This window comes from Quercus lobata, chromosome 10, assembly GCF_001633185.2.
Source record: "Quercus lobata isolate SW786 chromosome 10, ValleyOak3.0 Primary Assembly, whole genome shotgun sequence".
Lineage (NCBI taxonomy): Eukaryota > Viridiplantae > Streptophyta > Magnoliopsida > Fagales > Fagaceae > Quercus > Quercus lobata.
Genome location: NC_044913.1, coordinates 20431765 through 20445837, shown reverse-complemented (window position 1 = coordinate 20445837; position 14073 = coordinate 20431765). Strand labels below are relative to the sequence as shown.

Below are 14073 nucleotides of genomic sequence, written 5' to 3'. Positions count from 1 at the left end.
TTTAGAGTCTATAGAATATATTAGACAATACTCAAGGTGCTGCAAATCAGAATACAAGAAAAAGGAAACTGCAGAAAGAAGAATTCAAAAACTTGCCAGGTTTGACCGATCGAGAGAACAGGTTCAACCGATCGAAACACGGGTTTAATAGCCCATCAAGTCCACTAAGTCATTAGGGTTTTAGATTTATTTCACATAGTATTTAAAGGAAACCCTAAGGCACGTTTTGAGAGGACTTTGGAGGTGCTCTTGTGAGAGCTAAAAGGTATTGTGCCTTCCTCTTTCAAAATCACTACCGGAAATCATTCTCATACCATTAGAACCGATAGATTTGAAGTTGTTGTAACAAGATCATACACAGTTGATGATTTAAACCTTTAAGGGTGGTCTTGAAGTCACAAACTGGAGAGTTTGTGTTGCTAAACCTTTGAATGGGATCTCAAAGTCACAAACGTGGGAGTTTGTGTTCTGCAAATCCAAGAGAGAAGAGTCTGTGAATTCGGGGCTTGCACGTGGTCGTGTCAGTAAATTACTACTGGAGGTAGCAATAGATTTAGGGTTAAATCTTTTGTAAAAATTTCAATTCTCTATTAGTGGATTTGTTTATCTTGATAATAGCTAGGTCAAATCATTCCCAAGTTTTTTACCTTGAAACTGGATAGTTTCATTAGTTTTCCTAGGTAATCATATCGTTGTCTTATTTATTTTTCCGCACTACATGATATGATATTTTGCTATTTAACCAAGATCTCATAATTAACTCAAGTAACCACTTGGCTAATTCATTAGGTTAAATTAATCTGCTTTTCAAGGGGTCTAAACAAACAAACATAATATAAACAGACAATTCATTGTAAAGCTAGAGTTAGTTAAAAATTCTTAGATTTGTGAAAGTTAAAAATAAATAAATAAATAAATAGTTATGATTTAACTATATATGAGAAAAAAATAAGTTAATTAAGTAACTTGTGAACAAGCTTAAATTTGTTTGACAAGAAATAACAAAACTTGAACATGTAATTTTGACTAGTGATGATTTTGTGATCGACTCATTTTAGAAATAATTTAAATGAATAAGCCTGAACTCATTGGATAGGCTAGTATTTTATGGTGTTATGTGGTGGATGATATCTCATTGTTGAGGGCCATTTGTGGAAGCCCAGGCAAACAGAAAGAAAGCCCAATAATAAGGGCAACAAAGAATTGACAAAATAGATAGCAAAAAACCATTAGGCCCAAGCGGCAAGAATAATGAATCACAGGCCCAACAAATAAACAAATAGGTCTTGAAGAGGCAAGCGGGCTCAAAGAAGCCAGGAAAGAAAGAAATAGCATCCCATGGGCAGTGTATAAGGTAGAAAAGCGAGAAAGGGCCGCCGTAGGCCCAAGGCAATGCAAACTAAGAGAGTAAGGGGTTTATGGCAGGCCCATGAATCCCAAGGATGAGAATAAGGTTATTGGCCCGGGGAAACCCAATGAAGTTAGTAAAAAGCTCTTGGGAGTGTGGAATTAACCAAATGGGCCGAGGAAGCCCAAAGAAAGCGATCGGGCTGTGTATGCCCAAAGGAAAGCCCAAAGGGACATAGGAGCCCTTAAGTAAAAGCAAAATAGTGCCCATGACAAGCCACTGAGAAAAGGAATAAATGGCTGGCCCAAAAGAGATCCAACAGGATTAAGTTATTACGACATGAATAACAGTTCAACGTTACAAGAAATAAAGAAAATCAAGAGTGGACCAAAGAAATGTAAGGCCCATCATCTGACAAAGCCCAGCTCTTGAATGGAGCAGGAAACCAAAGGAAAGCCTACACAAAAGGTCAGAAAACACAGACGGAGAGTCTCCAGATCACGGCAAACGCATGAGCAGCAGGCAGACTCTTGGACATATCTGAAAGGAAAGCATGCACAAGGCCCAGGCACCACCAGCCTGTACACAGCCAATATAGGACGTAGTGGAGCTATGGGCCAGAGGTAAGAGGTAAAGGGGGTATGGTTTGGTGGTGGGGAGAGGGGAAAAGATCTATTTTGCAGTTCCTGCCCAAGCCCTTTTGGGAGGTACGTCCTACTGGGATGACAGACCACCTAAAAGAGGCAAGGTTGAGGGGGGAACTGTTGGATGCATGCCTTGAGGGAAAGAGAGAGAAAGCATTTATACCGTGGCAGGAAAGAAGTGCTACGATAGACTGAGGAATGAAACAAACCTGCCTTTGTCCGGCGAGGGTAAGTGTTACACACCTTTGGTGGTCGGCAAGTACACCCACACCAGACAAAGGCGGTTAAGGGACAAAATGGTAAAACATTGGCCACGGCAGGCACTATAAAAGGGCCCTTGCCGTGCCCTGAGAAAAGGACCGAAAAACAGAGTATTCACGGAGTAAAAAAGAAAAGCAGAGTAAAAAGAAAAGAAAAAAGATAAGAAAGAAAACAGAGAAGAAAAGAGAGGAAATTGAGGAAAAAGAGAGATAGTTCAATGGGCATGCACCAGTAGGTCGGTTTCCCTCTCTCCCCCTTTAAATCCCGCTCTCTTCCAAAACGTAACAAGGCCTCCTTTTGGGCAATAACCATTCAGGTCCGACTCCCTCAAAGTCATTAATCCCCACGGCAAGATATTTTCCTGGGAGATTATTTGCATTGAGAAGAGGCGTTCTCCCATCTTTGGCTTTGCTTCAGCAGACCAAACTTAAAACTTGATTTATGCACATTCTTCATTAGTTCATATTATTTTCTTTCTCCTTTACTTTCTCTGTGAATGACATTATCATGACTGTAATCATACTTTATAAGTAGGGATTACATAGCCATTTATTTAAATAGTTAAAGTACTCTGTTTTAGCTATTATTATTATATCTGCCTGTCTTAATTCATCTGAAACAGTTCTGCTTGCCGTAAGCCCACTTCTGGCAGACAAGGCATATTTTGTGCACAAACCGGCCCAAGTTGAGTTACAATTGGACCGGCCCCAACTCTCTTACTCAGAAACATTTGAGCCCATTACCGCAAGAGGCAGCCTTGCCCAATGCACAATACGTAAAAAAGGCCCCCTACATTAAATTGGCGACTTCACTAGGGAGTTGGGAAGCAGACAGGGGCAAAGGAAAAGAAAAGAAAACAGAGCCCCTCGCAAACAATGCCACCAAAGTCCAAGACGACACGGAATATGAGTGTCGTACCCTCACAAGCAGAATCCAGGCCAACAACGCCTCACCAACAGCAACTTAACCAAACAGAAGGTGCTAACAGAACGGGGGCTGATCCTTAGCCTCAGACAAGAGTCCTCGCAGACAATGTCAACACCTTCATCAAAATATTGCAATCATTACAGCACTCGCAGCAACAAATGATGGAAGAAATTCGTCAACTGAAGGCAGATAAAACAAAATAGAAAGGCAGCCAGCATGACCCGGATCATGCGGCAGACAGAGAAGAGACACTGGTAGGAGGTGTCCCACGGAACGCAGAACAGCGTTTCATTACCATGGCTGAAGTAGCGACTCTCTTGGAGTAAGAGAGAGCCAGAACACCAAAGGAGAGGTTTTACGCACAAAGACCTCCTTATCCTCTAAAAGTACTCAGCAAACCATACCCCGAGAGGTATGAACCAAGGGCCTTTGTCCAGTACGATGGCAAGAAGGGAAGTGCAGTAGAGCACGTGAGCAAATTTATTGACACCCTTAGCCCTTATGCAGCAGACGAGGACTTATGTCTGCGGGAGTTTTCAAAGTCACTGTGCGACCGGGCATACACCTGGTACATTGGCTTAAAACCAGGATCAATCCCAACTTGGGATGACATGATGAATGTATTTTGCACTAAATACTTTCATGGGGAAGAAAGGGTAACGCTCGCAACTCTGCAAGCGACCAAGCAAAGGAATAGAGAGGATCTGATGGAATACATCAAACGGTTCAGGGACATAGCACTTGATTGCTACGACCACTGTGAAGAAAGGACGTTAGTAGAAATGTGCATGACCAATATGATTCGGGAATTCAGAGCTATCCTGGAAAATATGGAGATTTCCCAGTTCGCATAGCTATTGCAGAAAGCTAGAAAGACGGCTCAGTCTGTAAAACCCAATTCAGACAAGAGAAACGCCTCGCAAGCTATGGCAGTGTCAACTGGAAATCAGAGAAGGAAAATAGAGGGGAGGCAGTATGATACGCCCCCACCCTTACCATGTACTCTTAAGGAGCTGGATGTGCTACTTGACAAATGGATAGCAGATGGGATCTTTAAACCCAACCAGGTTTCTAGAGAGCCCACGGAGGAAGAAAGGAGGGATCCTTGCTTCTGCCGCTTGCATAACTATGTACAACATCCCACCGCAGAATGCTGGGCACTTCGCAGGCTGGTGCACCGCAGGATTAAAGAAGGCACATTAGAGCTAACCCAGCAGGAAGTCCAAAGAAACCCACTCCCAAACCACAAGGGAAAGGGTGTAGCAGCAGTGGTGATATATGCAGACCCGAGAGAAGACGAGGAAGAAAACTTGGCCTTGCCTGCCGCGGCGATTACAACTCTTCAGCAAAGTGCCAAGTTCAAAAACCTATTTGACCAGTTGGGACTTACAGCAAAAGAAAGAAAAATAGTTACGAAGGCTTTGGTAAGCATTGCCTCCGGGGCAGGGGTGGAGTGCCTGTCAGCAAAAATGCCAGAAGACAGGGCCCTCCTGTAGGAATCAACAAAAATCACGTTCAATAATGAGGATATGGAGATGGGGCACCCAGATCATAGGAGGCCTCTCTATTTAGCAGCATCTATAAATCAAATCCCCATTAAGAGGGCCCTGGTGGATACGAGTGCTTCCGTAAACCTCATTCCGTTGAGCACCTTGCAAGCCGCAGGAATTTCAGAAAGAAAGATCTAAAGATGCCCGATGGAAGTAACGGGGTTCGGTGGAAGAGGTGAGTACACCGCAGGCCACATTCAGTTATGGTTGAAAGTAGGCCCTATAGCCTCTTTAGCTCGTTTCCATGTGGTCAGAACGGAAGTATCTTACCATGTGCTTTTAGGAAGACCCTGGTTACACAAGCACTGACTAGTCCCATCCACCTACCACTAATGTGTGAAAGGAAGATTGAATGGCAGGATGATATGCATAGTTGCAAACCCCTCGCCATTCGAGCAGGCAAAAGCCCACTTGGTGGAAACCATGTTTTATGACCAATGGGCTCCATCTGGGGAAAATTCGGTTTCAAAGCCACGAGGCACCTTTGTGCCTAGGTGGGAAGATGTTCAAGATAACCTAGAGCCCGATTTAAGAGAACTACTGGCGCAAAAGAAAAAAAGAAAAGAAGCGTCTGCCGCAGAGCCAAACGAGATACCTCAATGCATCAGGGTCCGAGGCCTTGATGGTAGGATTGTGTATAAATTATGAAGGTGCGTGGGGCCCACGAGTGAGATGCAAGTGGGTCCTACCCAAAAAGGGCAACACAAGATTTTAGCGTGTTGTGTTGTTAAAGAAAGTTTGGGAAAAGAAGAAGAGAAGGATGAGGCAGTTGCGGCAGAAAAGGACATCCAGGTTATGGCAGAGGAAGAGTTGGAAGAAGTTGACTTAGGGTCTAATTCACGAGAACCAAGGCCTATCTCAATTAGTGCAAGCCTGACAGAAAAGGAGAAATCAGAACTCATACTGTTGTTGAAAGAATTCAAAGACGTTTTTCCTTGGGATTACAATGAGATGACAGGGCTCGATCCCGGGCTTGTTGCGCATACATTGAATGTGGACTCAAAGGCCAAGCTGGTGGCCCAGCCTGCCAGGATATTTCACACAGAAATAGAAGGGCAGATAGTCAAAGAAGTGCAGAAGTTGCTGGCCGCTGGATTCATCAAGCCTATCCAGCATCCTCGCTGGCTATCCAACATAGTACCAGTGAAGAAGAAGAACGGCCGGATAAGATGCTGTGTATATTTCAGAAATCTCAACAAAACTTGTCCAAAGGATGAATTCCCATTGCCGAACATGGATTTACTAATAGATTCCGCAGCAGGAAGCGCCATGTTCTCATTCATGGACGGTTTCAGCAGGTACGATCAGATCAAGATGGCGTCAAAGGATGCAGAGAAAACTGCTTTCAGAACACCCATGGGAAATTTCTACTATACTGTGATGCCCTTCGGGTTAAAAAATGCAGGTGCAACTTATCAACGAGCACTGACGGCCATATTTCACGACATGATGCACCAAGAGCTAGAAAACTATGTGGATGACATAGTGGTTAAGTCAAGGAGGAGAGAAGAACACTTTCGTGTGTTAAAAAGAGTATTTGAAAGATGCAGAGATTTTAAGTTAAGAATGAATCCCCTCAAGTGCGCATTCGGAGTGTCCTCTGGGAAATTTTTGGATTTCCTAGTTCATAGCAGAGGCATAGACGTGGATCTGGCCAAAGCCACGGCCATAGCAACTATGAGACCTCCGGCCACAGTAAAAGAATTGAAGAGCTTTTTAGGAAAAGTCTCATATATCCGGAGATTCATCCCTGGGTTGGCATCAATCACCTCTGCCTTCACCAAGTTGCTTAAGAAGGGGCAAAGTTTTGAATGGGGGGAAGCGCAACAGATGGCCTTCAAAAGGCTACAGCAGATAATGATGAACCTCCCCATGGTGCAGGCCCCTATTCATAAAAGACTACTGCTACTCTATCTGGCCATCAACTCGTACGACATCGGCGCACTAATCGCTCAGGTAGATGGAGATGGTATCGAGCAGCCAATATACTACATCAGCCACGCCTTAAAAGATGCAGAAACTCGTTACCCAAGGGCAGAGAGAGCGTGCCTAGCCATTGTATACGCTTCGCAGAGGTTGCATCACTATTTCTTGGCCTACGAAGTATGGCTGATGACTAAGTCCCATGCCATCAAAGCTCTGTTACAACAGCCAATCCTCTCCAGCAGGATATCCCAGTGGTTGCTACAATTATCGCAATATGACTTGAGAATGGGGACACCTAGGGCAGTGAAAAGTTAGGCTATAGCAGATTTATTGGTGCAGTTTCCAGGAGAGGAAGAATTCCCATTGGATGATGAAGTTCCAGGGGAAGTAGCTATGGCAGAAGAAGTCAGGGAACAGTGGGTAATGAAATTCGAAGGGTCTTCTACTACCCATTCTGGAGGGGTGGGAGTAGTTCTGTATCATGAAGAAGACAAGGCAGTGACGCTGTCATTTAAGTTGGAATTCCCCTGTTCAAACAACACGACGGAATACGAGGCCTATCTAACCGGGCTGGCCATGGCGCTCGAAATAGGAGTCAAGCATTTGAGAGTACTGGGAGATTCGAACTTGGTTATCTGCCAGGCTAAAGGAAGATTTTCCTTAAAGGAGTCTAGCCTAGCCCCGTACAAAGCGATGGCACAAAGAATGGAAGAAAAATTCTCAACCTTTGAAATAGAACATGCTCCGAGAAACGAAAATCGGTTTGCGGACGTGTTAGCTGCACTGGGTTCGCAAATAATCTTCAAATGGAATAGCACTAATATAGAAGTCAGTAAGAGGGAAGAATCCATCATTAAGGTGTTGAAGGAAAAGTTCCGAGAGGAACAGGACGAAGGGGATTGGCGAATCCCCATAAAGGAAACCTTGGTGAAGGGAGACGATGCAACAGAATTGAAGATATTAAAAGACTATGCCTTGGTAAAAGAAGAGTTGTACCGCAGGATGCCAGGTGGGGTCTTATCCAGATGCGTAGGGCAGGAGAAAGCCCAAAGAAAATTGAAAGAAATACACGACAAGACTTACGGGTCTTGCGGAGAAGTCAGTCTTTACCGTAGACTTTAGAGAGCAGGCTTCTATTGGCCAAGCATGGGTAAAGACGCAGATCAAGTCCAAACCCAGTGTGGGACCTACCAGCTTGCGGCAGACAGGGAGGAAAGTTACGCTGTGTTCATCAGCGAGGATTGAAGAAGCCCTTTCATGCAGTACCTAACAGAAGGCGTCCTGCCACAAAGGCACAGTGAAAGATACAAGCTTAAGAGGTTGGCGACACGTTACTTCTTGCATAACATGGTCTTTTTCAAAAAAGGATATGATGGAGACCCTTTGAGGTGCTTGGGCCTTGAAGAGGCAAAAGAAATAATAAAAGAAGTACATTCAGGGAAATATGGTGAACATCAGGGGAAGAAAAAACTTTACAGATGCCTACTGCAGATGGGCTACTACTGGCCAACCATGAAGAAAGATGCGGCAGAATTTGTAAAAAAGTGTCACAGTTGTCAAGTACAAGCCAATTTGATTCATACCCATCCACAGGGCTTGCACAGCATGGTCACCCCATGGCCCTTCCACACTTGGGGGCTAGATTTGGTAAGGCCAGTCAACCCACCATCACGTGGATACATATGGATATTAATGGCTACAGAATATTTTACTAAGTGGGCAGAAGCAGTGCCACTCCGTAAGGCCACAGGGGGAGCAGTGGCAAACTTCATCAAAGAAAATATAATTGTGAGGTTTGGGGTGCCCCACAGGATCATCAATGACAATGGCACACCATTTGTCAACAATGATATAAGGAGAATGCTAGAGTTTTACCAAGTCAAGCACCACAGGTCATCGCCTTATTACCCTCAAGGGAATGGGCAGGCAGAGGCAACCAACAAAACTCTCATAAAGATCATCAGCAAAATGAGCCTAGAGTATACGGAAGGATGGGCGATGCACTTGCCAAATGCCCTCTAGGCTTACAGAAAATCACCAAAGTCAGCCACGGGCTTTTCACCCTTTTCTTTAGTCTACGAAACTGAAGTAGTGAGTCCGGCAGAAATAATGACACCATCCCTGAGGGTCATGTAGATGCAAGAAAAAGAAAAAAAGGGAGAAGTCTTCGCGGCAGAAAGGCTTGAGGACCTAGAAGAGCTTGATGAAAAGAGAGAAGAAGCCCAGGAACGCAGCCGAAGATAAAGGCAAAGATGACTGAAGTCTACGGCAGGATGACCAAGGAAATAGTGTTTACAGAAGGACAACTAGTGTTAAAAGTGGCAGACTATGTCAGGCGAGGTCTGGCAGGACCATCTAAGTTTGCACCAAAGTGGGAGGGGCCCCTTGTGATAAGGGAAGAGCATCAAAGTGGGTATTATCGCCTAACTCAAATAGATGGCAGGGACTTGATGGACCCCATCAACGGAAAATGGCTAAAGCGTTATTTTGCTTAGAAAAGAAAGTTATGTGGTTGTCCCTTTCTTTTGTTTTTTTTTTTATGTTTCCTTCACTTTTTCTTTTTTATTCCTCCAAGTGACTAAGTCACAGAAGAAAAAGTTGTAACGTGCTTTCATGAGTATGCAATGAAAAAGTACGAAGTATTAGCATCATGTCATAGCAATAGTAAAAAAAAAAAGTAGCAAAGTGTAGGATCATTACAAACCCAAACTGTGACAAACACACGCCAAATAACTACTGTGGGAAACATATAAGTGTTCTGTGTGACAAAACAAAAATAGAGAAGCAGAGAAAAGGAAAGGGAATCGCGCCATCATCAATGAAGTCCGGAAATGAGACTCTGATCTCCAAAACGACTAGGTCCACTAACGCCGGAAAGAAGGTGCTCACGACGACCCTCCAAATCCACCACTTCTTTCTTCAAAAGCTCTATACGGGCATCTATGGCATCGACGGCTGGCTGAACTCTCCTCATAAAAAGGGCTCGGGCAACCTCACGAAGATGATCAAGAACAAACTCCACGGCAAAACCCACACTGATGAGTTCTTGAATCACAGCCCTCCACTGCAGGATTCTCTCGACAGAAACAGAGTCGATGAAGTTATGCTCAATATCATTCAGCACGCACCCTAACATCTTCAAGAAATGCTCCCTAGCAGAACGGTCAAGACAAAACTCCTGCATAAAGTTGCCACAACTGCTGTAGATCATCACCAAGTGAGAAATGCAATCCTCAAGGACTCAGAAGCCATAAAAGTCTACGTAAGGAGGATCGGAAGCCCAGAAGTCTACCGGACCAAGGTCGTTAACCTCCGGCTAGTCAAAGTGGGCAAGGAAGGTCACAGCATCATCCGGGACGGCAATAGAACTACTACCCGCCTCAAACTGAGAAGGGATAGTAGGAAGTGGACCTATAAAAAAGAGGAAACGCAAGGCAAAATGAGAAGCCATGGTATGGGAAGAAAAGACTTACAGAAAAAGAAGATAAAATAAAAAGAAAAGGAAACTTGCCAAAGTTACCAGGAATGGGGGCTGCGGGTGTAGCAGAAACAAGTACTATAGGCACAGAAAAAGCAGGAGTAGTAGGTACAGCTGAAACAAGTGCTAAAGGTGCGGCAGGAATAGGCGCTACGGGTGTGGCAGGAGCAATCATTCCCACGCCTGCTGCAATTTCTGGCCCCTCAGAAGTCTTTGCAAGCGGGGAGATAGGTGTGCAAATGAAACGCAAACACAACAACAACAACAACAACAACAACAACAACAAAAAAAAAAAGGGAGGAAAGATACATACCTATGAAGTCAGGCTCGAGCGAAGCATTCCCCTCTTCATCGGAATCGGAAATTCTCTTCTTCAGGACGGGGGCATCATCGGGATCCTCAAGAATGTCATCGGATCCCTCTGAGGATAAGTCCGTATCAGGACCACGGGTAGCGGAGCCAGGAATGGAGGAAGGAGTAACAACAAGGGAGGCACTGCCCTTTGCAGCCTGGGAGATAACTACAAAAGGGTCACTAGTCGAAATAACGAGCGGCAGAACGGAAGGAGTGATCTTGGTTTGAACAGCGGTAGGATGAATGGCTCCCTCTGAAGGAGTGGGTCCTTCGACAGGTAAAGGTGTAGTCTTACCAACCCCTTCGACATGAGTACCCTCTCTAGGTACCGGCTCTGCGGAAGGGGTGGGATTTTTGGTAGGAGCCTTGTGTGCAGTAGTAGAAGGAGCGGGCGTTGCGAATACTGCATCGGCCCTATCAAAAAAGCCTTCCATGGGTACACCCATGAAGGCGAAAATCTCCTCGGCAGTGGGGCGATATATGAATAGAGGTTCAGGCTCCTCCTAAAAAAAAAATTATTAAGCAAAAAACAAAAGACACGTGGCAGAGGGAGCGCGTGCGAAAAAAAAAAAAAAAAAAAAAAAAAAAAAAAAAAGGGCTTACCTCATATTCAGGCTCATCAAGCAAAATGGGGCGGGTAACTGACGAGTCTTCCTTATGCTTAGACTAAAAGGAAAGAGGCAGAGGAAATTAGCAAGTCAGCCGCAAGAAAGTTAAGAAGTTTTGTCAAAGAAGAAAAAAGGGGAGAAATAACTTACCCTCCGTTCAGCGGCAGATACGGGGTGAGTAGTTTCCCTTTTGCTACCACGAGTTCTGCTAGCCAAAGGAGCACCTATAGGAGGTAGTGGGGTGGCAGGCTTGGTTTTACCGGCGAACTTAGGTTTGGCAGGAGCTTTCTTGCTCGATACAGAGATGTTTGTTACTTTAACTTTTTTCTCCCAACCAAGGGGATAATCACCAGCGTGCCAGTACCATCCTTTCTTCTTTGCGTCCCACTCAAAGATGGCTGACCGGCTTTATTTTCTAGCATACGCCAAAACAGACTTAGAAGGAAGTAGCAGGCGAGGGTTAACTGAGACAACCATACCTAGCCCATCAGGAGGAATAAGGGAGAAGTCACGACTACCCACTAGCTCATCCACAAATGTAGCCATCACTGCGTGCCAATAACCATGCATGGGAAGAGTACAGACACCCTCCCTTAGTGAACCGGAAATTGTAATGGCATTGAAACGCTACCTCCAAAACTCAAAGGCAGTGTGCCGCAGGAAAGGACGGACTGAAGTAGGAGATTCCATGAGAAAAGAAATGTCATCGGGGATATCTTGATCCAACCCAAACTGCCTTCTCACCGAGTTGGCAGGATAGTGAACAAACCTAATGCCTTCATCGACTAGGTAAGGCAGCCATCCGGCATTGGTAGCAGCAAGATAACTGATCCCTGTTTCATCAAAACTAACCAATGGGGTAATGGTCCCAATGGTGTCAACAAACGAACCCATGGCAGAATCCACACAAGTGTAATCTGCACCCAAGTTTATATAGGCTCTCCAAGAAAAACCGACGCCCTTATCAAAAGATTCAACCACAGAATAGCCAATCAGCTTCAAACCAGACCAACGAAAAGCAAGCGAAAAATCGGATTCAAACCTGCCACAGAAGTCAGTAATCACTCTCGGACATGTCTAGTACTTCTCTCTGGCAAACCGAGCGAATCTACACTTTGTCAAGTACTGAGCATAACGCTCAAACAACAGCTGCTGAAGTATGGTACAGTGAACGGAAGAGGTAACAATGTGGCAGGACCCAGCCTAACTCTCATCACTACGGAGAATGTCTAATTGAACATACAAGTGTCCCAGGAACATGGGGGCCAACGGCAGGCTCACCCCGGCAGATATTTTAATAGCCAAACGAAAGTACAAAGGCTTTATGGCATAATGGGAGTGGGATCCAAAAACGAATTTGCAAAGCCAAAATGCAATAAAAGCCACACGACGAGCAGCAACAGAAAACTTAGAGGAAGAACTCACCCAGTATGATAACTTGGCATTTCCGGCCATCCTTTTCCTCAATTCAGCCTCAATGGCCTCTTCCTCCGGAGAAAACTCTAGGGCGGCAAGATTGACATCGCCAAGAATGGGTAGGAGCAACTGGTTAGCCACATCTTCAAGGGTCACAGTGAGTTCGCCACACGAGAAAAAGAAGGTGTAGGTGGTGGTACACCATCATCAGACCAAATGACGGAGGTTATAGAGGTCCCGAAAATTCGACAAGCAGCGAGATGAGACTATAGCCTTCAAGACACCGGCTCGTTGCAACAAACCCATAAAGCTTGTATCGGAAAGCTCACTGTCAACCCATTCCTTCCAACCCGAGGCTGTGCCAGACCCAAATTCAAAATGAAGGGGTACGGGAAGCAAGGTACCTTGGCGAATGGACAGATCGAGGATCGAAGATGCTAAAGGAGCCCAAGACACGTCGGGGTTTCGCCGGACAAGGGCAATCAATACACAGCCCAGCGGCAGTGGTGCATAGTCACCAGGAACTTTTGAGAAGTGAGGATTGACTTCATACCACGGGTCGATTAAAGGAGCGCATTCACTGTTGGGGTCGCGCTGCGTCTCTTCCTCAGCGGACCGCTCCGAATCGGAACGTTCCATCTCCTCGCCCACATTAGGAATGGCGGGAGAATCGGAAGCAATCGCCTTCCCTTTGCGGCGGGAAGAGCCTTGGCTTTTCACCGGCGACATGGTGAGGAGGCTTAGTCGGAGAAAATAGGTATAGGTGTTTGAAAAGAAAAAGGAGAGTAAGAGACGGAGAATGTATGTTCTGGGAAAAGAAAGAGTTTGTGTTTAAAGTGCAGAAGGATTCTTCCTTAAATACCCAGGTCATTAATAATAGCACGAAAGAAGGTGACGGGTCAGCCATCAGAATGGGATGAAATTAATGAAGCGGCGGCTCTGTTTCGAAAATAACTGCCAAACTGGGAAATTTGAAGAGACAACCCTATTCGCGGCAAGAAGGAAAATATATATATATATATATATATATGTATGTATGTATGTATAAGAAGGGGTCCACAACTTAAAAAAGATCCGTGAAAAAGAGAAGAAGAAAAAAGATGAGAGAATGGCAAAAACACCTTTTTATTCACATATGAATCGCAAGAACGTTTCATATGTTCAGGGGGCTAAATGTTAAGGGTCATTTGTGGAAGCCCAGGCAGACAGAAAGAAAGCCTAATAATAAGGGCAACAAAGAATTGACAAAATAGATAGCCAAAAAACCATTAGGCCCAAGCGGTAGGAATAATGAATCACAGGCCTAACAAATAAACAAATGGGTCTTGAAGAAGCAAGCAGGCTCAAAGAAGCAAGGAAAGAAAGAAATAGCATCCCATGGGCAGTGTATGAGATAGAAAAGCGAGAAAGGGCCGCCGCAGGCCCAAGGCAATGCAAACTAAGAGAGTAAAGGGTTTATGGCAGGCCCATGAACCCCAAGGATGAGAATAAGGTTATTGGGCCGGGGAAGCCCAATAAAGTTAGTAAAAAGCCCATGGGAGTGTGGAATTAAGCAAACAGG

At 44.9% G+C, this 14073-nt stretch overlaps 1 protein-coding gene across 1 annotated transcript; it reads left to right on the top strand.

Annotated features, from left to right (window-relative positions):
* The first annotated feature begins 7049 nt into the window (after window positions 1–7049).
* Window positions 7050–7778, top strand: LOC115964480. The gene has a single exon (XM_031083781.1). The coding sequence runs from the start codon at window positions 7050–7052 to the stop codon at window positions 7776–7778; it is 729 nt and encodes a 242-aa protein (XP_030939641.1).
* Window positions 7779–14073: the final 6295 nt, after the last annotated feature.

Coding starts and splice junctions, on each gene's coding strand:
- LOC115964480 (XM_031083781.1), top strand. CDS start 7,050: ATGGCAGAAGAAGTCAGGGAACAGTGGGTAATGAAATTCGAAGGGTCT.